This window comes from Talpa occidentalis, unplaced genomic scaffold (genome assembly GCF_014898055.3).
Source record: "Talpa occidentalis isolate TD23 unplaced genomic scaffold, MPIMG_talOcc4v2.1 talOcc4.3, whole genome shotgun sequence".
Lineage (NCBI taxonomy): Eukaryota > Metazoa > Chordata > Mammalia > Eulipotyphla > Talpidae > Talpa > Talpa occidentalis.
In genome coordinates this window covers 55192675-55219840 of record NW_023603184.1, presented here as the reverse complement: position 1 = coordinate 55219840, position 27166 = coordinate 55192675, and the positions used below count along the sequence as shown (strand labels likewise).

Genomic DNA, 27166 nt, shown 5'->3' with positions numbered 1-27166 from the left:
CCCAAGGGCCTTCCTCTGGTCACTAGCCCTACTGACTAAGTGTGGCCTCTACTGACTAAGTGACCTCAGGTGAGTCCCTTCACTCCTAAGTCTCAGTTTGTCCATAACATATAGATCTTCTAAGGTGAGAACTAAGATCCCTCCTGGGTACAAAATCCAGTGAGTCCTGGGAGGTCCACGGTCCTGTTCCACTTCTCTTCTCTATGTCCCCATCCCATTTCTGGTTTGAGGAGTGCTTGGTAGCCAATTAAACACCATCACTTACAATGTGGGCGCAGTGCTATTAAAGGTTTATAACCATGTAATACGCATAGAAATGTATTTACTGCCTAGACCTATACCACAAAACAAACAAAATCGTATGTGGTAATCTACTCACAGTCCTCAGAGTGCTTCAAATACACAGTGGGCAGAATCCCATAAAATTTTTACCACTAAGAATATTATGATATTCATATTCATTTATATTCATTTATACATATATACTGACTAACCAACAAGACTAACCGAAGAAATCGTTCATAGAGATGACCAGATGCAACAGAGAAAATATTGATGATGTCATCCTTATCTTGTTTTATATCCTCAGTCTTCTGTCCTCCTGAAAAGCCCCTATAATCATAAACATAAAAGCGAAAACATTTGAAATGGTGATGCAGATATACACACCTTTAAGAGGAGAGATACTGGAGATGGTGCTTTCCATTCTTGTTCCCTCCCTAGAAGGCAGTGCAAAGGTGGGGCACAAGATAGCCCCTTGAACTCGAAAGTGTGCACAAGAAAGCAAAACCAGCTCCCAAGATAACAAGGATGCGGCCCACAAGATCCTGTGTTGCTTCAGGAATAGACCAAGCACAGGCTATCCCTAAGAATGCTATCAGTACAATGCAAAGTAAACCCAGCAGCTATCAATCAGTTTCCAAAAAGGAATCACCCTCTCATGAGGGTGACTTCTTAAGAAGTATAGAGTAGAAATTACATGGCCATGAAGGGATATTAACCTCTTCAGGTTAGTCAAGAAATATTCATTTACTTTTAGCTACACAGAGTAGAATTCGGCCACACAAGAGCAGAATCTAAAAAGCCCAGACATGATTATTATACTCACAAGAAGGAAGACTGGAGCTTATAGCTCAGTTTTTCCTTAAAAAGTATTACTTTTTTAAATGATGCCAGTTTACCATTTGAAGGAGTCCCAAAATCCAGCTTCATTCTCATTAGTTCCATCACTCAGCAAATCTTCATTCACCATATCTGCCTTCTTCTGAACCTGCAATCACAGGATGAAACTTGTTCCTCTTACTGAGTTTAACAGGCATTAACTGATTTTCACTGCATGTGCATTCAGAGTATTGTCAACACTACGGAATTCATTCTTCCACAAGCAAGTACAACCACGCAGAGTCTAGACAGAGTCAACAGTCATATTAAAACCTATAGTAAGGGACAGCAACCTCTTTTATTTAGACAATAACTGTTTTCAGCTTGAAAGTGGACAAAGAGCAGCAAATTCAACTGTGTAGGAAATACAATCCGAGTGAGAACAGAAGCACAATTCACTAAGCTCATGAACTCTAACTGTCATGAAGGAGCTATTTCATGTCACAGCCTTTTCCCAGGGCTCACTAGTACAAAGATAGGTTGAATCTTCTCTAGAACTTAGAGACTATTTTCTGCTCAACCATGTGCGGCTGCTTTAAATTATACCATGTATAGCAATTCTAGTATCTTGAATTTAAGATACTGAATGTCAAAAGAAAGACAGAAGTAAGTGAAAAGAAATAAATAGCGCTACCATTTATTACTGTTGTTGAAATTTTCATTGGTATTGTCCCAATTTTCTGAGAATAAAAGTATCCATAATAATGTGAGTCATGGCTATATTAACAATAATCTCTAAGAAAACTATATATATAAGGGGTCCTCCCTGATGGTGCAAGGGGTTAAGATGCAGCACAATGAAGCTATCCACAGCCACTGCAGCACAAGTTCGATCCCTGGCCAGGGAGCTACCCACATGGCGCAGCAGACCGCTCCTGTCTTGCCCACAGCTCCCTCAGCAGTGTATTTCAGTCAATCCACCTGTTTTGCTCCCCACTCTGTGGTGAATCCTCTCACCCCCAACACCTCTGGCCTATACCCCAGTTCTTATATGCATAAATAAATAAATCTTTAAAATATATATATATAAAATAAGATTTGTATTGCTCACTGTGATTACACAAAAGGTATAGTTTCTCAAGCTGAAGAAAACACAAACTCATATTTACAACAGACATTTTACATTTAAAGCAACATTCCTACCAATAATACACTAAAATTCCAAAATTAAATTAAAGTTTTAGGCTGATTTCTTTGTTTCCTCAGCTTTACTGAACTATATCAACAAATAACATTGTATAAATTAAAGGCATGCAACCTGATGATTTGGGATGGGGATATACACTGATATAATTACCACAGTATTATTACTGAAGTTAACACATCTATTACCTCTAATAATTTAGGTCTGGTTTCAAGATACATATGTCTTCATAATAGCTATCAAATACCAGATTTTTGCTACTTTTCCTAACTATAAAAGAGTGGCTACCTTTAAATGTCAAACTCACCTTCACTTTAATAATTTTACTCTTAAAGTTGTTGAGGACAACAACAACTTCATCAGCATCAGGTGGAGAATCTGTACCATCATGACTTAGAGAGAAAAAACAGAAAAAATAAGATAGATGTTAGTTAAGTCATAATTCTCAAAATGCAATAAATGGTCTGTCATCAATCTGCCATATCTGTACACCATCTTCATCATAAAGAAGCTTTGCAGATTTTATGGGCCTCCCTGGTAGTGCAGGGGTTAAAGACACAGCGTTATCAAGCTATCCCCAGACACTGTCAACCACTGCAACATGAGTTCGATCTCTGGCCAGGGAGCTACCCATATGGTGCAGCAGACCTCTCCTGGCTCACCCGCTGCTCCCCTCAGCAGTGTATTTCAGTAGATCTGCCTGTTCTGCTCCCCACGCTATCTCTGGTGAATCCTCTCACCCCCCACACCTCTGGCCTGTACCCCAGCTCTTGTATGCATAAATAAATAAACCTTTAAAAAAAGAGAAGCTTTTCAGATTTCAAATTATTTTCTCACAAGCTGTAGGAAATCCCTTCAAACTATACAGAAGCTCTCGATGAATATATATACATATATATACACATATATGTGTATATATATCCATTCACAGTACAAAGTTCAGTCTAGAGTCCTCCTTCAAACTGCCTTTCACTTTGTGAAGAGCATCAGTGCTAGAGGCACAGATGAACACTAAACCACCATTGGTCTGAAATGCTACCTTACTTACAAACTAAAAAAATTAGTTTTAGCCACAGTTTATAAAAACACAATTGATTTCATAAATTAACCTTGTCTCCTACAACTTTGCTAAACTCATACTTTGGTTATCATGTTTTTTTTTGTTTTTTAATATAATGCTGAGGAATTTCTATAGGTGATCATGTTGTCTGTGAATAAAGTCATTTTTCATTCTTCCTTTCCCAAAAAAAAATAAAAACCATCATTGGTATCATGAAGTCTCCAGTGCCTTCACTAACAGGATGCCTGGGGCGCCTCGGCACTGGAAATACTTCACTTCTCTTTAAGCAAGCACCAAAACAGGGCTCTATCTTGGAGTTTTGCAAAGGCATCTACCTATTCTTCTGTCTGGAGGTACAATACTCTAGAGTATGCCTGCACTCAATATGGTGCCAATATTTTGGAGGAAGAACTATCATAAGCTCTATTTGCAGGCAGACAGGACAGAGGAGCAAAAAGATAAATTTAAAAAACCAGCCAACTGCAAGGTCTCAAATTTCCAGTAAACAATTTTCAAGATGTTAACTGCACAAAGCCACAGTAACAATTCACTAGACTCACTGTCATCCAGCTGAGTTCTCAAGGATAGGTAAGATTCTGATGGAGAGCATGAAATAGCCAGAAACCTGGACTCTCCAATGGGAAGCACAGAAGGAAGGAAACCCTAGACAGAAGAGTGGCCAGCAAGGGCACGCAGAAGGGACAGGGTTGAGGAGGACAGCAGATACACTTTTTATGACAAATTCTGTCAAACCATGTCTGGGGGAAACATTATTTGGGAAAAAATCTACTATAAACAAGGAAGATGTTATTGTAATACAAGTGTTCAATATCCTGGGTAAGAAATATGCAGAAATCTACATTGCTTTCCTGGGTGTTGACTAAGATCCGATGGAGCTGAGATGAGGACACATGAGGGTGTTTTAAATAAACTCGCATGGAAACCACTTCCTAAGTAAATTGAAATGAAGTCTGTTCACATAGCTTAAAATTAATTTAACTTATGTTAAGCAGAATTTAGACTGTATTTTTTAAAAGGCAATGTAATGTTAAACTAACAGTCACCCGCAGTAAACCTTAAAGCAAAAGCCTGGTTATTGAAAAGATGCTCTGGGAACAACCCCCTATCACAGACCAGAAAAGTGCCAAGGTTTGTTAATCAAACCATACACGTGCTGTGGCCCTCCAACTCATCAAGGGTAAGCAATAAACTGTGTACAAAAGTTTGATTTTTTTTTCTCCTTTTGTTTGTTTTTTTTTGTTTGTTTTTCTCCTTTCTTGAAATGACTCAGTCCCTTGTCTGCCTATGGCTTTCATCATTGTGACAGAATGCTTTAATAATAGCAGACAGCACAAGAAAGACTAGAGCGCAAAACTTGACTTCTTACCAGTATTTATTCCACTTATTATTCAATTATACACCCTAACAATTATTCCATATTTAATTTCCTGAAAAAGCACTATTTCATACCATTACAAATTAAATTCTTACTACCTGGCTAATTGCCAGTGCAGTCTTCATACATATTCATTCTAATTGCAAAATTTTCTAGGAAAAAAAAAAAAAAGGACCTGTATCATTTAATCTTACCTGTAGATTCTGTAAATATCTTCAGAACGTCCCTTCCTTAGTCTGAGAATCCAAGCTCCTGGATTAGCTTTTAACTGGAAGTAGCCCTAGGACAAGAAGATAAATTTTAGTTCACTTTGAAGCATCAATTTCTGTGGGGCACTTATTTTTTTTCCTGAAATATCAGTCATCCATATTTTAAGATAGTCAATAAATCAGTGCAACTCTTAAAAAGAAATGCAAGCACAAGAAATACTAGCAAAATACAGGCCAGTCATTCAAGAAGCCCAGTTGTACTTGGATGAAGAATCAGTGTGTGATATGTGAGTTAAGTTTTAAACCTCCAAAAATAGAAAACCACTGTCAACTCCTAAGCAATGCATTTCAGGGGACAATGTGGTTAACACAGAATATTCCAGCATGTTTTCTTTTAAGTTGACATGTATAAGTTTCTTTTATGTGGAATGTTTAACTTTAAGTGAACTAATGAGTTTTATATTGACCAAATTCAATCATGAATTTTTATGTCACTCATGCTCACAATGCTAATGGCTCCATCAAAATTGTAGTACCTGAATTAACATGATTCACTATCACCATCTGAAGTACGACTATTTACCAGATTGGCCATAACAATGGTATCCACGATGACAGGGTTGGTTGAAGTTCCTAATGTAAACTGCAATCCTCGTGGGGGCTGGCCTGTGGTGATGTCATAGCAGTGACCTTCTAGTAACAGGTACTCCAGCTCATATTCAGCAGCCACTATACTATCCACCTGCAAAATCAAAATTACATTACTTTAAGACTTCTTAGAAATAAAAAGAAACTTTTTAAAAATTTATTTATATACATTTTACATTGTCATTCATTCTCCTCTCAGGTGTAATCCCCATAAAACGACCACCACAGAAATACCTGTGGACCATCACCACAGTCTTTTGTGCTTTTCCCTCCCATGTTTTGACTCCTCTCCCTCCCCCTCCGAATGTCTCCAAATTATAGTGTGCCCACTAGTTGTGACTTTTCTTTTGCTGATCCCTTGTTTGTTTTCCCTATGCTCCTCCTGTAAGTGAAACCATCGATATCTTTCTCTTTCCTTTAAAAACTATTGATACATGCAAAAACATGGATGAACATCAAGTACATTAGACAAAGAGGATGAAGACAGACATACAGTGCAACCCACTATATGATCACCTTAATAAAAATTCAAGAAATGACAAAACTATAGTGACAGAAGGCAGGCCAGTCATTGACTGGAGCAGAGATGGGGGAGTGGGTCTGCCTGCAGAGGGACTGTGGCAATATCTTAGAGTTATAGAAATGCTCTGTCCCTTGATTGTGCTGTATGTAATTTTAAAACCAGAGGTGGGATAGAAAGAGAATCGGGAAAAAGGAGGTTATTTAAGGAATTTACTTTAAAAGTACATAAGTACAAAAGGAGAAGACAAGAGTCTGATGTAGGAAGGTGATTACCAGGAAAAAACACGCAAAACTAACTGCCTAAAGTATGAACACAGCTAAAGGCTAAACAATGGACAAAACCAAATTCAATCCTACATGGATTAACTTAAACAAGGAAAAGGGAAAGCAATGCAAGAGATCAGAGAAAAATGCAGACTCGTTTTGGCCTTCAGAATATAGCTGAAAATATCACCGTTCTAAATGCAAAACTCCAAAGTGTATTTAATGGTTCCAAAATGATATACAATCTTTCATGTTCTGCAGCAACAGTTGACATTATTGCTGATTTCTTACCAAAAATATGATATAACTGCCAGGTTTTAGGGCAGTTTAGCTTTAGGAAATTAAAGAATTTATATCCCAAGCTAGTTCATATTTGACTTTATAACCCTATTTAATGCCAATAAACATACTCTTTAGAACTTAACACGTTACTGCAATACTAAACTCCAAAAGGGTAATAAGAGCTAAAAGAGAAATCTCCACATGCCCATCACATCTTAGGCTCCATTTTCAGTGGAAAGCAGAGAAACAGGAGGAAGTCTAAGAACAGCAAAGACACAATCTATTAGCTGAATTACAAAATATGTGATTCTATTTTTTTTTAAGATTTATTTATTTATTTATACAATCACTAGGTACAGTCAGAAGCGCGGGAGGGTGAAAGAATTCACCAGAGCCAGAGCAGGGAGCAGAACAGGCAGAAGGACCGAAGTACACTGCTGAGGGGAGCAGCGGGCGGCAGGAGAGGTCTGTGCGCCATGCGGGACCCTCCTCTGGTGGCCAGGGAGCAGCCGGGGATTGAACCGGCGCTGCAGAGGCCGCGGGCAGCCTCGCAACCCAGCACTCAACCGCTGTGCCACCAGGGAGGCCCAAATATGTGATTCTATTAAGATGAAATGTCAGAGAAGGCAAATACACAGGGATGGAAAGAGAAGTGGTTGACAGGACAAGGGGAATAGGGAGGGACTACTAATGGGCATGGAGCTTCTTTTCAAGGTGATGAAAACACCCTGAAATTAGACAGTAATGGATGTGCAACTCTGTGAATACAGTAAAACTGCTGAACTGAATTCATTAAAGGGATGAATTTTATGGTTTGTGAATTAGATCTATATGAAACTTAAAATAAAAATGCAATACCCAAACAGTGACATCTCAGAGGCCCACCCAAACTGTGGTTTAGTCAGTCCATTCAATCAGACTCAACAAATACATCTTAAACATGATTAGACACTTGGAAGCATATTCTTACCTCTTCTAAGTAAATATTATCAAGATCATATGGCGTCCTGACAGACTCTACCATCCAGCTTTCAGGGGTGTTCAAGTTCAGAGTAAACAAAGGAGACTGTGGCATATCCAAAAATTTTGCTATTGGACCCTTAGCAAAGCTATGTTCTGAGGTGAAAGAAATCTCTGGTTCTAATATGTAACGGTAAAAGCTGAAATTGAAAAGAAAAATGTTAGTTTTTTGGTACAATCACAGTCCTTGCGTTTACTGGCATCCATCCATATGTTTGCCACACAGGTAAACAACTTAAGACAGACAAGGTTTGTATGACTAGAAACTAGATTTCCGGGCTAAGAAAAGTGTTTCCAAAACCATCTCTTACCCTAATTACACTTCCTGTGTTTGTTACAAATGAAGAGTAAGGTTATAGGACTGAGAGAGGTCATTTCTTCCAATGCTACTGTGTGTTGCAGCAGTTGAGATCACAAGCATTTCCTGGTAACTTGCCTTGCTTTGACAAAAACATCTCATTTTTATCTTAAAATCCTAAATAGTGACTGGGTTCTCAGGCAAGCCCTGAAAACACAGTATGTAAAAGTTTAAATATGTCTCTTATACAAAGACAATTGTATAAGAGCTGTGAAACTTTCAGTCACTTTCAAACAGTTTTAATTCACTTTGAATCTAACCTATAGAACCAGCACATATTTTATAGCCTCAACAAGTGCCACACTATTACTATAAATGGTTTTTATTAGCTCTTTTCGAACATGACCATTCCAGACAGCATACAGCTAGCCCTGCCTTGCTTTTCAAGATTCATGCAAATGAGCCTTAGCAAATTCCTTCTGACATATATTCAGATTTGAAATGCTCTTCTTTTGACATGAGAAAGTATAGGTATGTGTCTTTCTGCACCATAGCATGTTTTAACTTAGTAGGTAATTTTAATAGCTACATTGATCTAAATGTTTTAAATTAGAGAATTAAATGATTCTAACACCACCTCACCCCCTCACCCAGCAGCACAGTGCAAGCAGACTGGTTGAATACCAACTAAAGGTGCCCAAGTCCATACTAAGTTGTCAGAAATTTTGATTGAGCCAAAATTTAGCAAAAGTGAGCATTCAATAAATGATCCTTTCAAACATGGTGTCCACAAATAAACTCATTTGATCCGTAATATTCACTATCAGCTTTCAAATTTAGCATATTTTTTTATAATTGATTTCTTAAGCAGTTTGTTTACCTTTTCAAAGGCATGTCGGAAAGTTTTGATTGGCAGTTCATAAATACTCTTAGATTCATGTTGATCAGCTGAGTTAAAACCTAAAAGTAAACCAAAATACAAAACATAAAATTTTCCCCATAGAGACAATGGTTGATATTTGAGACATTTACAGTTCTCTTCAGAAATTTATCATTTGACACTGACCTGACAGGCTGTTTCTTAATATCTCAAGAAAAGATATAAAGATAATAACTGCCATAAAATCTGCACTGGAGAAATTTCTGGCAACTACAACTCTAATACACAATGTGAATCATACATATCATTGGGCCAAAAACATGGGAAGGAGGTTATAGTATATTTTGCTCCCCACATGTACAGCGAAGCAACAGATAAAGGATAGCTACATACACAAGAAAAACTTAAAAGGTTCATCGGTGCAGCTTAGATACTGCAAAATAAAAATGTATACATATACACATGTACACAAATATCCACAAAAAAAGGTTGGCTGACTATACTTCAACAAAACTTCACCTTAAAAAAATACAACTAAAAAAATGTTGAGGCAATTGTGTGTGGAAGAGCTCTTTTGAATCTTCTTAAAATTGTAATAGCTTAAACGTATTTAAAAGACATAGTGCAATTAAGAAATGTGTTATAAAAAAGCGAAAATAATAAAGCAGAATTCGCTTGCCTTTTTACCTCATTACCATTATAAATCAAAATGTGGCATAAGTCAATTTCATTCAAAGACTTCTTCTAAGTGAGGATGACACACTTTTTAAAAATTTACATGCGGGGACCTCCCTGGTGGCACAGGGGTTAAAGATAGCACTATTAAGCTGTTGCCAGCCACTGCAGCACGAGTTCAATTCCTGGCTCAGCCAGGGAGGAACCCACATGGCGCAGCAGACCTCTCCTGCCTCACCCGCTGCTCCCCTCAGCAGTGTGTTTCAGGAGACCTACTTGATGTGCTCCCTACTCTGTCTCTGGTAAGTCCTCTCACCCCCCATACCTCTGGCTTACACCCCAGTTGTTGTATGCATAAATAAATAAATCTTAAAAATAAATAAATAAATAAAATTACATGCAATAGCCAACCAAACTTGTATCAACTTTTTAAGGTTATGAAGTTGTTCTAAAAACCATTCAATTTATAAAAGCCATATGCTCTGCCCAAGTTGCCAACACCATTTTCCAAGGCCCTTTGGAGAGAACTAAGGGAACAGTGTCACTCCCAGAGAGGTTAGGCCATCTGACCACTGCAGAGTGATGATGTCAACTGCCTCTGCAGCTGTCCCTACCAAGAGCAATGGGGCAAGTCTCTGTGCTTCTCTGGTGACAGGGTCAATGACAGCCACGACATCAAAGTACGTCTCCCCTTCCTTTGGGCTCAGTTTAATTGCGCTGCAGAGATCAAAAAACAAGAAACATTAATCTAAAGGAAAACAAGAAACCAAGTTAACTTGTTTTTATTTTTATTTTGGTCCAACACCACCTATCAGCCCTTTTGACATTTCAAAAATAACTTCAGATCTAGAATGACGAGGCTATGTAGTAGTCAACTACGTGATCATGTCTACTTCAAAGTTAGCAAAATCCTCTAACAATGCAGGTTCACTCAAAATGGATCGAAAAACATGTGAAGAGAGAAAAATCATCTTGAAGTTGTATTTAACCAAACACTGTTAGAAGCTTCTGGTGTTAATTTTTGACAGTTATAGAACATTTTGCCAATTTTTATTTTTTGGCAAGAGGGTATGAGGAAAGTGAAAATAAGCTGATCTTTTTTAATAATCAAAAGGAGCACAGCATAGCAAATTTGCAAGACAGGAAAAGGAAATACTCAGAACGTCACCATCTCTACCCAACCACTTGTGGCGTATTTCTGAGTCCTCAAATGTCTACATAAAGATCAGCAAGGGCCTCCCCGGTGGCACAGTGGGCTAAGCACCATGCTGTGAGGCTGTCTGCAGCCTCTGTGGCGCCAGTTCGATTCCCAGCCAGCCAGGGAGAATCCCACATGGTGAGGCAGACCTCTCCTGTCTCGCCCGCTGCTCCCCTTAGCAGTGTATTTCAGTCAATCTGCCTGTTCTGCTCCCTGCTCTGTCTCTGGTGAATCCTCTCACCCTCACACGACTCTGGACTGTACCCCAGCTCTTGTATAAATAAAATTAAAAAAATAAACTTTAAAAAAAAATAAAGATAGCTATAACTTGAGAATATTGCAAATTTTATATAAATTACCTTAATTTCCCCATCACTTTATCACAATGATTTTTTTATTTTTTTTTAATTGAGGTAACGTTGGCTTACATTATTATTGGTATTTTGTAAGCATAGGATCCACATTCCCTCCAGTGTCGCCACTGTAGCCTCACAAAGATTTTTTCCATGCTTTTGCACACAAGATACCCTAACTAAAAAGTGATCTTCTATTTTTGCAAGTGAATCTGCCATAGCTTTACTTAAGTTATTCCTTGTTGCTGATATTTAAATTACTTTCAGCCTGTAAATAATTGTGTACATCCAGCTTTTCTTATACTTGCAATTTCTTCAACGCTGACCAAGGCCTAGACATGAAATGACTAAGTCACAGGACACAAATACTTTTGCAGCCAATATATATTGCCAACCACATTTTCTGAAGAATTAAACTAATTTACCCAAGGCCAAGAAATGAGTTTCACCACATCACTGTAAGCATTCAGACATACTTTATCTGTTCTTAGTCAGTGAAAACCAACAACTGGCTGATTTCAGGTTGCACTTCTAGGATTTCTGGGGAGAATGTTTATTTCTGCATTCTCCAGTTATAAAGCCTCCTTTTCTTAAGTTACAGTAAGCAACTTAAGGGGAGCAGGAGGGCATCCCTGGTGGCGCAGGCAGTTGAGCACAGCCCTGTGAAGCTGTCCACAGCCTCTGCAGTGCGGGTTCGATCCTGGCCAGTCGGCAAGAATCCCACATGGCAAGCAGACCTCTCCTGTTTCACCTGCTGCTCCCCTCAGCAGCGTATTTCATCAGTCTGCCTGTTCTGTTCCCCGCTCTGTCTCTGGTGAATCCTCTCACCCTCCCACACATCTGGTCTGTACCCCAGCTCTTGTATAAATAAATAAATCTTAAAAAAAAAAAAAAAAAGGAGCAGGAGCCTCTGATACATTTTAAAATGTATCCTTGAAGGATTTAAAAAATACATCCAATTTTCCCTAAACATTGTTTAAATCAATGCTTATTTTTATTTGCTCTGAACAATATAATGTACCAATGTTAACCACTACTCTTACATGCAAGAACATTTACTTACCCAGTGGGATAAGAAAAAAAGTACGAAATAGCATGTAACTAATAAACTTGGGAAATAATAGTTTAAATGGTGATAAAGTTACTGCTTTGGAAATACAGCTGACCCTTGACAACAATGGGTTTGAACTACATGGGTCCATGTAGACATGGATTAGCTTTCTATCCAGAGTTCCACATTCACAGATTAAGCCAACCCTGGTTATCCAGGTTAAATCCATGGATGCGGAGAGCCAACTATAAGTTATGTGAGGAATCAAGCGCTCAGGGGCTGGTGCCCATAACTCCCACCCGCTATACCACCTTGTCCAAGGGTCAATCATCATCAGAAAAGCTTTGTGAATGTACTGCAGCAGGTGTCATCAATTTTTGGTAATATTAATAGTTCCATTTGTCAATTATGATTCCAAACAATGAATTATATTTTACTCTAATATAGCCATCCTCAAGAGTAAACTGAGAAAGCACAGGCCAGTTTAACTTACGTTGAATCTATTCTAGACTAAATCAGAATAGTAAAGCAGCAGGTTGCAGTCTTGTGCTCCTAAAGCCTCCTTGGTGATTCTAAGCTTCAATCAAGATCTATACTTGCCTGGTAAGGCGAAAGTCGCATACATCAACTGTTAGAAGTTCTTCCTAGAGACAAGTTAATCTGAGGTCTAACCGTGAGGAAACAACCCAGATTGTGTAACACCTCACACGACTACTGGCTTGGACTCTTGAAAAAGTCATTATCATAAATCCCTCCCCACAAAATTTTTATTTTTTTGTGGGACCCTTACCAGCGGCCAGGGAACGAACCGGCACTGCAGAGGCTGTGGGCAGCCTCGCAGCCCCGCAGCCCAGCGCTCAACTGCTGTGCCACCAGGGGAGGCCCTCCACAAAAAAATTTTTTAAAAAAGAACTCTTCTGAATTAAAGGAGACTAAAACTAAAGAGACACAACCAACTGCAAGGTGTGAACTGGACCAAAAAACAAACAAACAAAAAAAAAACATATTTAAAGGCCATTATCAAAGCTTTGGACAAATATGAACATGGCCTATGTATTACTGAGCATCACTGTTATCAAGGTATGCTAATATACTGAGGAGAAAGTCCTAGTACTGAGGAGATATATGTGCTGAAGGATTCCGGTACCATGTATCATGAAGTCTGCAACATATTTCAAACAGTTCAGAAAAACTGAGTTTGTGAGCATGAAAATATACAATTGAAAACAAAAGTTTCCGATGATGAAGGACATGTATTGTAACAATTGGTTTATTCCTTGATATCAAAAAATTACAACCAGGGGGCCTTGCTGGTGGTGTAAGGAGTTAAGGCAAGGAGTTAAGATGCAACCTGTGAAGCTGTCCGCAGTCACTGCAGCACAAATTCGATCCCTGGCCAGGGAGCTACCTACATGGCGCAGCAGACAACCGCTGCTCCCCTTAGCAGTGTATTTCAGTCCCTCTGCCTATTCTGTTCCCTGCTCTGTCTCTGGTGAATCCTCTCACTCCCCGCACCTCTGGCCTGTACCATAGCTCTTGTATGCATAAATAAATACATCTTTAAAAAAAAAATTACAACTGATGTGTTTCATTAGATGCCTTCTAGTTCCTAAAAGGGTGCATTCAGAACTATTTCAGATCTATTTAAAAATAAATTGCAATTTTTGTGCAATTGAGATCTGTATATGAATTCTCCTTAATATTATGTATATAACTGCAGACCAGATAAATTTTCCCATCCTGTAGGAACTTACATATACATTTTATATGGAAAAATAATGGAGCTAAAGTCAAGTTAATCAAAAGAGTTTAATATTCAAAAATATGTACAAATTCATTATTAATTCTATACCTGTGTTTGTCTTCAAAAAACTGGTATTCAATCCTTGTATCACCTTTAGGTTGAGCTGACAGGAGAGCATCCACCTTCATTACCAAGTTACTAGCCCTGCAAGAGTAGTTGGTGAAAATTTAGCATCTCTTTGACTGAAGGTTTTCCCAGTTATTGCTGAACACAGTATCATTAGCCTAAGAACTGAACAGCAACAAGGTGGTCTCTGAAAAAAGCACAAACTTTGTCCAAATAGGCATGAGAAAAAGTGCCAATTTTATAACTAGTAGTTTTAAACCCATGGGAAAGGTACTGGCTTTTCTATATGTGAACTGAAGAGAGTACCTACTCCAAATGGCTCTTGTAAACGTTGCACTGGCTAAACATATATAGCAGCTAGCTAAGGGTTCAGCCTATAACAGCTATTTATATTCTCCCTCACCCCCTTCTACCTAACTCTATTACTTTTTTCACGATTATTAAAATAATTCACTGGGAAAACATTCAGGAAAAAAATACATCAGGGGAAAATTGAGATACACATAATACACAATACCATTAAGAAATAAGCATTAATAATACGTTGATGAGTATTCTTCTATATTGAAAAACGTGTAAGAAGCTGTAGTATATATGCACAATGGAATATTTTTCAGCAATCAAAAAAGATAAACTCATGCCATTCACAGCAAAGTGGATGGAGCTAGAAGAAATGATGCTCAGTGAAATAAGCCAGAAGGAAAAAGAAAAATATCGGATGATTTCACTTAAAGCAGGAATATAGGGGAACCAAGTAAGACATCAGTGTAAAAAAATAATAACAGTACAAAACACAACAAAGCAAAAACAGACAATTATAAACCAGAGACATCCTGCAGGGGAGAAGGGAAAGGGATCAGAGGGAGGGAGGAAGGAGCACGGGGGACTGAGGTGCTGGAGCATGGATGCATTGGAGAAGGAAACTCTATGGGGACTATACCTGGGGGGAGGGGGAAGCAAACATTGTTTAAAAATGAACAATGATGTAAAAATACATAAAAATATACAAATATAAATATAAAAAATGATAAACGTGTACATATGGAAACAAAAGTAGGCTTGTGTTATTTGGGAACCTGATTATTTAACAAAATACTATAAACATGTCTTTGTTGATAAATAAGTACAGGTATATCTATATTTTTAGTAATTGCACAAAACTGTATATTTATGTTATTGAACATCTAGGTTGTTTTCTATTTCACTATTATAATCAGCACTGTCGTAAACAACTTAGAAAAGCTTTCTCTGTTCCTTCTAAAGTTGGTTTTTAACCAAAGAAGATCTTGAACTAAATCATGAGAGATTGAAAATAAAGCCTTAATCTCTTAAGCCAAGTACTAAATTCCAAGAATTCTAAGAGTACTTGTGAATATAGGGGGAACTGGAATCAAGCCCGTTCCCTCTGAATCAAACAATTACATCAAATTACCTCTTTTGGTTCAACTTCTCAATACTGAATACATATAATACAAGTCATTTGTTTTTGTGATGTGTTAATACTATCACAAAACATGTCAAGGGACATTCTGTTATGTGGCCCAAGGTGAACAGGCAAAGACAAAACTTCCTAAAGGCTCATGAAACACCATGATCTAAAAGCCAACAGCTGAACTTTAGGAGTTGAGGACAGTCTTGTGGCCGCAGCTCTGGGGCATGAATGAAAGCTGTGGCTATCATAGGGGACCACTCCAAGGTGGAGCAGCTGTGGCACTAATGAAAACTCTAAACAGGTAAGGTCATTCTGAGAACCTTAATAGTTTTAGCAGTAATCTTCTGGGAGTCCCCAAACTACCTTATTTCCCCTAAATTCACCCAGGACAGACTCAGAACCATATCTGCTTGATAAAAGGCAACTCTTTTGTACATGCCTGTTAACTCTACAGTCCATAAAAACCCCAAAGGGTTCTCTCAAAGTCTCCACAGGGAGAGGGAATAACTCAATGGCACACCATACCCAGTCTATGCCCATGACTTCAAGTCATGACTTTATTCCAAGTCATGGAATACCTCCTGGCCTGCACCAAGGAAGTACTCCACAGGCCAGACCAATAAGGTAAATGGGAACCTCAAGACCAATAAGGTAAATGGGAACCTCTTTGTAGTCCCAATAATGGCTGAGATGAAAACATGTTTCTTCCCATATCACGTAAGACTTGACAACAGGACTACTTTGGCAGCTACCAAAGTCAACATTTCACTAAGACATGTATTTTGAACTCTGTAGCATGATGAAGTCTGGAAAGGGGAAGAAAAAAAAAAGGTAGAACTTAAAATTTCATATCCTGAAACTACGCATCAAAAGAGACCATCAAGAGAATGAAAAGTCGGACCTCCCCGGTGGCGCAGCGGTTGAGTGCTGGGTTGCAAAGCTGCCCGCAGCCTCTGCAGCTCTGGTTCTATCCCCGGCTGCTCCCCAGCCACCGGAGGAGAGTCCCACATGGCATGCAGACCTCTCCTGCTACCCACTGCTCCCCTCAGCAGTGTACTTCGCTCCTTCTGCCTGCTCTGCTCCCCGCTCTGGCTCAGTGCATTCTCTCACCCTCCCGCGCTTCTGACTGTACCCAGTGCTTGTATAAATAAATAAATAAATCTTTAAAAAAAAAAAAAAAAAAAGGAGAATGAAAAGGCAATCCACAAAATGAAAAAAAAAAAAAATTTGCACACTATAATCTGTAAGAATAATATCTAGAATATGAGAAGAACTCCTACAGCTCAAAATCATTTAAAAACGGGCAAGATATTTGAATAGACATTTTCCAAAAGATATACAAATGGCCAGCAAGCACTTAAAAGATATTCAACATCACTAGTTATTAAGGAAATGCACATCAAACCACAAGGGACAACACTTCACACCCACTAGGACAGCTAGTATCAGTAAAATCAAAAAACAAGTATTGGTATGTATGTGGAAAAATTGGAATCCTAATTAGCAATGCTGGGAGGAAAAGGTGAGATGGGAAAAGATTCTGGAACAGGTATGGCTTTGGTACCTTAAAAATTAAACAGAAATACATCCTCTAACCTCACTCTGACTTGATATTTAATGCAGAAAGCATTTTTTTGTTTAGGTATATGATTACAGGTTCCAGTTGTGCATGAACCAGTTACATGAACCAGTCAAATAATTTACTTTCTCCATTAAGAGAAGTAACTCATTAAAATACATTGGCTGGTAGTTACACTGAAAGAATAAAATGAAAACAAAACCAACAATAACTGACTCATTATCACCTTTAGAGCATATAAGAGAAACAACTCATTGTTCCACACTGGGAAGTAAAGAAAAAGAAGCATTTAACTTGCTTTGCCTTTTCTGTGTGAAATAAAGCAGAAAGGTAACCAAACAGATAACGAGGGAAAGAATCTATTGATATAAGTATTCCAAGGTAATAAAGTAATTTGCCACTCAACTTACATGTTTGAAATTTTTCACAAAGTTAAAAAAAAAAAAATTAAAATGGGGAGAATTAATTCAGTTCTTTAAGCAACTGGCTACAAAATAAATTACTTTGTTTCAAGAGTAGCATAAATAAATACTTGAACAACATTTTTTTTGTAATTTTTACTTTGTATTAATTAGTCTTTTTCCTGGTCCCTTATTTAGGTTTTCTAAATTCCTGCTATGAGTGAGACCATCTGGTATTTTTCTTTTTCTTTCTGACTTATTTCACTGAGCATGAACATTATATTTTAAAGCTGGAATAAAACATGTTGAAATAGATAGCATGAAGAAAATTCAATTAACAGAGCCCCTATAACACAAACTCAGTAATTTCTTCTATGGAAAAACTTACACATCTTCTTCTACCCGGAGTTGCTGAATATGAGATTTGATCTTCTGTCCTGAAGTTTTTAAGATGATATTTTCTAGGAGGTGGAAATCATCTTGATTAAAGAGTTCACTATCCTCCAGTGGCCCAATGATCTGTAGGGAAGAAGAGCAGGATGATTAGTGCTGGAGGGCTTTCTGAACTCAAGAAGCAGTTATAAGTCCTCTGCTGTCCTCAGGCTGTCTTATAGCCAGCCAAAGACCTGAGACATATATACATCTAAATAAAATTGCAATAAAGTAAAAATGAAACCCAAGTCAATTGCTCAACTACATGTCACAATATTTTTACAATAAATAAACTCTGAAGTAAAATGAAACAGCAACAGTTTTAATTAAGTCTCAATGACTATACATAACAAAGCCAAAATAGAAATATAATGGTAAACATCAGAAATTTTACCCTAAAAATTTAAAGTCTGTTTGGTATGTCTACCACAGTCTCATTTCAGTGGTTCAATGAAATATTCCAAGCCTAAACCAATTAAATGTATAGTGGTTGTACAAATCATAACCATGGTTCCCCAGGGGACAAGCACTTCACGTACAAAGGCCTTGCTGATTTGCATTCTGACAGCCACCACTCATCATCTTACAATGGCAGGACAAAATTATACAGCAAGAAGGTTTTACACAAAGACCTTTATGTCAAAATGAGCAAACTTCCTTTGAAATAAGGGAGCAGAAAAATATCACCAGCACTGCACAAGCCCTAATCACCTTGGGAAAAAGAGTAGCTGTATTTGAAGAGTTACTAGCTTCACAGGAGAATGCTGCCAAGACTGTTCACTGATCTATTTTGAAGCCAAGCTTGTCTCAGGACAAAATCCTCACCCGTCCATTGCTGACCACGGCCCTCTGTCCCTTCTTCATTTTCAGAACATCCCTGCAGTACATGGCATGAGACAAAATGAAATCCATTTCGGAAGACTCAAAGACCTCTTTAAAAAGACTGAAATCCATGCCCTGGGAAAGTAAGTGTTATTAAGGAAAAGTAACTGTTACTAAGCAAGCTGTAAAAATGCATAATCATGATGAATGAATAAATACACTTTTTAATGGAAAGTAACAACTAATTTTAATAACTAATATTATGATGTCTCAATTCTCCATTTTTCCCTTCAATTTTCCCCCACATTCCCACTTATCAAATAAAGATTATTTCCTTTCATATCCTAATGTCAGTCATTCAATCAGCAAACTATTCTTCATGATAACCTGTATTCTGCATCTTAAATTTGACTAATTACATGTGAGTCTTTTTTCTAGCATAAACATCAAGTATAGTCATCATTTTATAAGCAACTTTAAAATTATAAAATGTTTAGTACAGATATATGTAACATACAAATAAACAGGAGCATGTACTGGAAACATATTAAGAACTCATATGCCTTTACCTTGTAAGAGGATTAAATCTCAGTTTTTTTGCTCTATAAAAAAATCAACTATGGTCTCTCTTTTAAAGACCATATAAATAAATCAAAGGTTTTGTGCTTAAAATACACAGAAACTTACATCATGCACATCTTGAAGCCTAGCAGTTTAGAAGTAATAAAGGGAATATGGCAGAAATGTTATTTATTGGAAAGATTCTTCCAAATTAAAAAATTTCCTCTCGGACTCAGAACTAAAATCACAAATCCTGATCATGAATAGGACATATCAACCCACAGGAGTGATTGACAGAACAAGGCCACCTCAAGCAGCACAGAGACTTACCCCAACAGAGAACTCCCCAATGTCAGCTCCTGCAGCCAGAGCCTCTGCAGTCTCCTCTTTAGCCATTTTTGTGATAAAGTTCTTAGCAGAGTTGGAGGTCTGCGTTTGGAGAGCTGCCCAGATTGCTCTGGAGATTTGAGAGTTTTCATAGCTCACATCTTCACTGGGATTATTGATGATGCTTATTCTAACATTGTTACTGGATTTCTATTTACAAAATAGGAAATAAGTTATATGGCAGATTTTTTAACTTCAAAAACAACATTAACATCAGTTATTTCCTTAAGCAGTACATAATATCTCTCCAAAAGCCTTCAGTAGTTCCCTGCATACAGAATAAAATTAAAATGCTGTCTAGCCAGGTATTCAAACTCCTACATGAACTGGGCCCCAGCTACCTTTCAGCTTCATGTCTCACCATCCCTGAAAAAGGACTATTACATACCATCAGTCAGTATTTCCCCAACACATTTTGATTCTAATATACACGATGCCTCCCAATGGCACAGAACCCCATCTTTCCTTTTTTAAGGCCCAACTATTATTCAGGACTTTGTTTAAACCCTTCTTCAGGGGAGGGAGGGAGAAAAATAAATCCTTCTTCATTCACACAGCCTTTCCAGATTTCTAAAAACAATCCTTCCTTGGGTAAAAAGACAAGAATCTATATAGGAGAAAGTATTTGAGGCCCATAAAACCAAAAAAGGGCTTGTATCAAGAACATAAATTCTCAAGACAAGCAAATATATTTACAGCAATCTTCAAAATAGCCCCAAACTAGAAATACCCCAATTGTCCACAAAATAGATTATACAAACAAAACTGTGGTAGACATAAGATACAACACTACACATTGCAAACTAATTACCACTACTTATAATGAATTTCAAAAATGCTGAGTAAAGAAACCAAACACAAACACATATTACAAGAGTCCACAGAAATAAAGGCACAGAGGCAAACCTACACTGCGATGCAGGTACAGGGAAAGTGTTGGGAGCAGTGATGGGCCATAGGCGAGTACTTTCAGGAATGGTCATTTCCTATTACTTGACCTGGGTAGTGGTCACGTGGGTGTGTTCACTGTGTGACACTGTATCCCATGGCCTGTGCACTTAGTTTGAGCTTGTATTTTTACTTCAATTAAAATATTTATTTAAAAATTTCAACTCTACCTCCCTGTAGCCCCCCGCATCACACAAGACTCACGCAAGCAATCCCAAATAACAGAGTCCATTCGAGTTGGACTGTCTTACACATGCAGCAACTGTTCTTCGCTACCCCCACTGTGGATTTAACTTAAAATTACGCACAGAATCTACTCTGTTCCCTTCACAATGAAGGCACTCAACATATTAGTGAAGTCAGAATCACCTGGATATGCCAGTATTTCAGTAAGCCTTCTTGGAACATAAGGTTTCTAGGGGACCCCGGAGGGCTAATGAAATCTGGATGAAGACCCACTCTGAAACTACTCCAGAATAGGAATTGTAATGTTTCATTGTCTAACAATGACACTGCTAGAAGAGTCCATTTCTTCTCAACTATTCACCATTGAAATTCACTCAAGTTCTACAATTTATGTGCTACCTATCAGACCATCCATACATGCAGATGCCTCTGCATGCGTAAATCAACTTCTCTTCTGCTCGTACTAATGTGTCTATGTGTATTTACCCCACTTCCGGCCCTCACTCAAAATAAGGACCTCATCTCTCCCATAAAATATACAACATAATGTTTGCAGCATCTCAGTAGCAAGAATATAAACAGTGATACAATGAAAATTGGTCTATAAGGACTGCATTTTCCCCCATTCCCTTAAATAAAACCAGAGTACTGCAGTCTCCTCTCTTTTCTCAGTGGCTGGCAGATCTCTGCAGAAACAAAAACTCCTTTCCCTCAAGGACTAAGAAAGCAGGAATCCCACCATCCCATATGTCAATAGCATCATCACACAGATGTTCATGAGGACAGCTACAGTCTCAAAGATACAGAATCCAGTTATAGATACTTGCCTGATGTTTAATAGCATCATACAATAATTGTCTTCCAGAAGGGCTATCAAAATCCCCAACAATCCAAAAAGTTACTGGCCTAATAAAAGAATCATCTGTAGAAAATTAAAAAAAGAACAAAACACCATACTGAGTTGGCGGGGGGGGGGGGGGGGGAAGCATTTCTGTGTTTCAATGCTGTTATTAAGCCAAACAATTTCCAAAAACCATGCATAAAATAAGAAAATGTTAAGTTTAATAAAGATTAAAAACAAAACCAGTGAAATTTCTATATTAGAACAAAAGCAGGATAATCTATGTGGCTTAATTGCAAACTAAGAACATGCACTTAATATTCTATTATGGTTTGGGCATCTGTTAGAATATAAATTGAAAAACAACTTTTGAATGTCTGGATAGCATATTAGCACATATTAATTATCATATCATATTATCACATTATCACAAATTAATCACATTAATTTATAACTTTTTGAAATATAATTCTTTGTAAACATATATACGAAATTTATCTACATTGATAAAATATCCGCTGTTACAGACAGGTTTTCAGAAACATTCCAATGAGTACCAATAAATTCTGAATTACAGTGATGCCTGAAACCACATAAAATAATTAAGGAATAGGACATTCTGATGTTGAAAATTACCATAGATTTCCTTGGAGGACATTCCTAGACAAAGGTAAAGGAAAAAGAGTAGAAGGAAATAAAATGTCATGTCTATAATCGATGCCTATTACTAAGAGCCAAAAGCTTAAATAATGATTGACATATTGGTGTTACAGTACTGTCCAAACCCCTTAGAAATAAATTCTGTGTGGAACTAAATGGAGCAACTATCTGTACTTATGCATACCTGGGAAACCAGAAAATTTCTGGGGAAGAAGACTGAAAAAAATAACTTCCTTAACAGTCAGCACTTTGAAAGGACAAGAAGTATGACCAGAGGGGAAAGCACCGGACAGTCATTAAAAAGATAGTGTTTATACAAATTGTAGCCTACATAAATTACTCCACAATAAAATCAGTTTAAAAACTCACATAAGGATTTCTAGAACTAAATTTATCTTATAAACACTAAAAAAAACCAAAAAACAAAAAACCAACCCAAGATTATCAGTAAAGAAGCAGGTCAAACCAATTTTCAGTGTATTAATTCATTTTCACATCTATTTTTTTCATTTTAAACCATGAACACTTTTTCCTTTTGACTTCACTATCTAATATCTAATGTATAAATATAACATTTTTTAATTTTTGAAACTACAGAAAGAATTAATTTTAAATAGTTATAGCCTAGATTCAAATCATAGGAAATAATAAAAGAAAGTATGGAATCTCTGAATTATTTTTAAAAATACTAAAAAATAAATTCTTTTAATTCAAGATAATCCTAAGGTATATTACCTTTTTTTGTCAGATATTTCATACTATTGGCTACAGCAGCAGTCTTGTCTGGGGAATCCAAGACAGAAAATCTAGCATAATGATCCACAAAAAAGTTATCTGGAAAAAAAATTGAAAAGATTTATAATTAATATATCTAAATTCAATCTAATATTAATATTCAACTGATCATCTAATTTGACCAGAATATGGGATTAATAAAAATACATAAGCAGAATAAATTTCATGTTATTGAAAAGGTTCACATGATCCTATACCTCATTAATCGCATCTAAAGAAAAAGCAAATTAAAAAATGTACCCATCTCACATAATTTGCATACATGTACCTGTCAGTTTAATGGTTCAAATTTATTCCATTCCCACTCTCATCACTCTACAACTAGAGAATGATTTCTTAAAGAGATCCCCAACTCCTTGATTCCTTTTCTCCTTGCCATAGTCTACCCACCCAAGTGAGCTCTTTCCTATCCTACTGGGAGATGCGGGGAAGAAAGACTCACTAGAAGAGAATATATAAGAAAACTCTGATTTTCATGTCTAACAAAATAATGTATTTTTAACTTTAACTGAAACAAAAAGTCATTTGCATTATTTTAGAGATCTATCTTCTCTGATTAGTGCCACAGGCAATACTCTTATTAATTATTTTCCCTCACATTGCTCTTGCTAAAATTCCTATTTCATCACGTTGTTTCTTTGCTCTAAACTACCCAGTAATTTCTTCCTACCTATAAAATGTCTCCAGTCTATTATCATAAAACCTCTATCCAGCAGTCTACTCAAACTTGTGCATTATACCCCAATACAAATACCACTCTTCTCCCACTTTCCTCCAAGCACAGCTTGCTTGCCCAACCTCCCATCAACTTGTGCATTCACTCACCCATCTATCCCTTCGTTCAACACATTGAGAGCTTACTATGTTTTTACCCAATATTCTAGTATAGGAAAACAGGGTAAATGAGGTAGACACAGCCCATGACAGGAGGAGAGAGCAAGCACTGAGGCTTTAAAACTGAGTATCCATCTAAAAAGGTCCCAGGACACCAAGGCCAAGAGCAGTGAAGGTGACGGAGGGAGGAGCACAGGGTCAGAAAGACCGTCAGCTGCTCTTTCACTGAAGCTGCAAATGCTCGCAGGCAGGCTGCACCTTTGCAGCCATAGGTCAGCATTGTCTCATAGCTGATTACCCTAAAACTCAGTGAATAGAGACATCCAAAAACACAGAACTATTTATGTCCTTATTCATGAGTACCCCAAAGATAACTCTTCACAGTTTAACTTAAAATGATGGAGACAACAAAAACTCATGACAAGGTCTCAATACTGCTTGCCTTGCTCTACTAAAACATGTGATAAAAAGCTAAACCTAGCTGTGTAGAAACAATTTAACTCCTTTCTTTTTCAAATATGAACATAGATGTGTCTTTCTCTCAGCCTATGAACATTTCCCTCTTACTAAAAGAAAAGGAATTCTGAATTAAGTGCATTAAAGATAGTTGCTATAAATAGATTTATGTATTCATTACACTCAACTACAACAGCAAATGTACTTGGTTTTGACTTCATCATTATTCTCGTAATTTCTTCCCCAGTGAGATTTCCTGGGCAAGTGATGACAGCTCCAACTTATTTCTAGCTATTTGCTAAAGTGGCCATCAGCATCTCCAGAGAAGTAGTAAGGAACAAACTGCACCTGCACTTAACATATCTAGCTTGCAAAAGACAATCTTGTGGAAACAACTCACAGCGATCACTTGAAGAATAGATAAGCAAAGTGTGGACCATCCATACAACAGAATGTTCATCAGCCATAAAAAGGAATGAAGCACTGAGACAGGTTATCCATGGATGAACTTTAAAAACAATATGCTAAATGAAAGAAACCAGTCACAAAATCTTTCAATTAATGAAATATCCAGGATAGAAAAATCCATAGAGATAGAAACTAGATTACTGGTTACTGGGGACAGGAGATGAGGGAAATGGAGAGCAAATACTAGAGGGTATTATTTATTTTTGGGGTGATGATCACATTCTAAAATTAGATAGTGCTGATGATTGCAAAACTTTGAGAATATGTTAAAAATCATATACTTTAAAACTGAATACTTTTAAAGTTTGAGTTTTATGCCATATACACTATTTTTCAGTGAAGCTTTAGCTTAAAAATAAGGCGCTCTTAGGTTCTCAGAGTGAATGGTCGAGATATGTTGACTGATTTCAAAATGAGGATGAAGAAAAAGGTAGCTGCATAAGTGCTTCTGAGTGAAGGAAAGTCAACAATTCAGGATCATTTTTATCATCTAATGCCTGTGTAGTTGGCATTTAAATGGCACTGAATATTTTATAAGGATTTTCTTTCCCTTTGGAGTACACACTTGTGAATTTAGAAGATTCTATTATAAAATCAAGGCTCAATAAGTTTAAACATAAATCTGTACCACAATTTTGAGTAATCTTCTGAACACTACAATCCACTAAATTTAAAGACTTCAAGCAAAAATCAAAAAAAGTCCAAAATTGTTCCTAAAATGCTTACTGGTTGCTGTTAAATCCAGGTATTCTCGCTCTGCTGTCAAAATCCTAGAATTGATTCGTGGAACAACATTTGGTTGATTCATGATATACTCTACCACATCTTGATCATGAGATAGTTCACCCTACAGGAAAAAAAGAAAACAGGGTGGGTGTGGGATGAGCATTAAAAAAGGGTGATCATTAATAATTTATTAGAAACTAAAAAAAATCATTAACTCTATAATACTTTCTTATTTATTGATAATAGCTAAAAACAGAAGTTGCCATATTGCAGATCCTTGTCATTGCCAAACATAGCTTAGCACATTATGTATAGTATCTCTAAGTCTTTCAATAATGTGAGGCATATGTTATTGATATTCATTTTAAAGAGGAGAAAGCTGACACAGAAAGATAAATTAACTTACTCAAAGTAAGGGATAATGAAAAGTGAATATGAAATGCAAAGTCAAGTATATTGGACCTCTCCACACACCACTGTGCTTTGCAAATTAGTTAACATAAACAGAAATTCATTTTTAGAGCTGCTCATACTTAGCTTTTCTCTAAAGAAGAAATCCATGGCCTTCTCTCAAGCAGTTAATATACTTTGTAAATAAAAATCATTCCAACAACTTGGATGGAGTTGGAAGGGATTATGCTCAGTGAAATAAGTCAGAAGAAAAAAGAAAAATATCAGATGGTTGCACTTATAGGACAAATAGAGGGGAACCAAATAAGGAATCAGGAAAAAAATAACAATAATAAATAAATAAACAAAATCAGAGGCATTCTGCAAGAGTAAGAGACCATGGTGATGGTCCACGAGTGAACTGGTGGTGGGAATTTTATGGGGTCTACAACTGAGAGGAGAAAGCAAACATTGTACAAAAATGAAACAATGATATAAAATATATATAAATAAATTTAAAAGATTAAAAAAATAAAATCACCCCAAGCTTTTTTCAATTTTAGGCATCCAAGTGACCCTAAACTTTCGGGGTCACACTGGAAGTAAGAGAAATCCACTTATCATTAATTCTTCCTTTTCATATCCCTCATATTTTAGAAATAGCTGTACTTCATGAAGTAATCTCAGAGACAAGAATAAATGGCTGTGGAAATTTGCAAGTTGTCCACACTTAAAGTATCTTAAAATTATATATTTAAATGACTTTCAAGAGAAAGAGATATGAATCAAAGATACAGTCAAGTCTAAAGGATTCTAATTAGAAATAGCGGTTATTTATCCCAAGAGAGATCACACATACACAAATTCTCAAATTATAAAATGATAATGAGCACATGAACCAACCACATAGCTCAAGAAACTTACAAAGGTACTGAGATGACTCAGTAGAGGAGGAAGCCCATGTATACAGCTCTGATTTCTATTACAAGTCACACTAATTCCAGTCAGAATCTCATATATCTCATGGAGGGCAATCTGACAAATTCTATCAAAATTGAAACTATTCTACATAACTTTCGAAGTAGCTCATCTATACTGTGCAAGGTGCACACACACATATGCACGCACTTTTCAGAATAGGAATAGCCAAAAAGAGAGCAGAATAAATGGTTTATAGTTTCCCTTTATTTATACCTCTATAACCATTTTCAATTTCA

General features: G+C 37.0%; 1 protein-coding gene across 4 annotated transcripts in view; it reads right to left on the bottom strand.

Moving 5' to 3' along the window:
• The window catches only part of UGGT1 (UDP-glucose glycoprotein glucosyltransferase 1), a 149347-nt gene that overhangs the window by 12320 nt on the left and 109861 nt on the right, over positions 1-27166 (bottom strand). For all 4 annotated transcript variants that reach the window (XM_037523151.2, XM_037523155.1, XM_037523153.2 and 1 more), the window contains exons 19-34: positions 25560-25680; positions 23016-23114; positions 22257-22280; positions 21607-21701; positions 19589-19795; positions 18701-18832; positions 17832-17962; positions 14014-14109; positions 10174-10276; positions 8885-8964; positions 7657-7846; positions 5554-5712; positions 4956-5041; positions 2613-2697; positions 1182-1270; positions 508-612 (exon numbers count right to left, since the gene is read on the bottom strand). In XM_037523151.2, the coding sequence (XP_037379048.1) occupies positions 508-612; positions 1182-1270; positions 2613-2697; positions 4956-5041; positions 5554-5712; positions 7657-7846; positions 8885-8964; positions 10174-10276; positions 14014-14109; positions 17832-17962; positions 18701-18832; positions 19589-19795; positions 21607-21701; positions 22257-22280; positions 23016-23114; positions 25560-25680 (1802 nt within the window). The remainder of the gene's footprint in view (positions 1-507; positions 613-1181; positions 1271-2612; positions 2698-4955; positions 5042-5553; positions 5713-7656; positions 7847-8884; positions 8965-10173; positions 10277-14013; positions 14110-17831; positions 17963-18700; positions 18833-19588; positions 19796-21606; positions 21702-22256; positions 22281-23015; positions 23115-25559; positions 25681-27166) is intronic.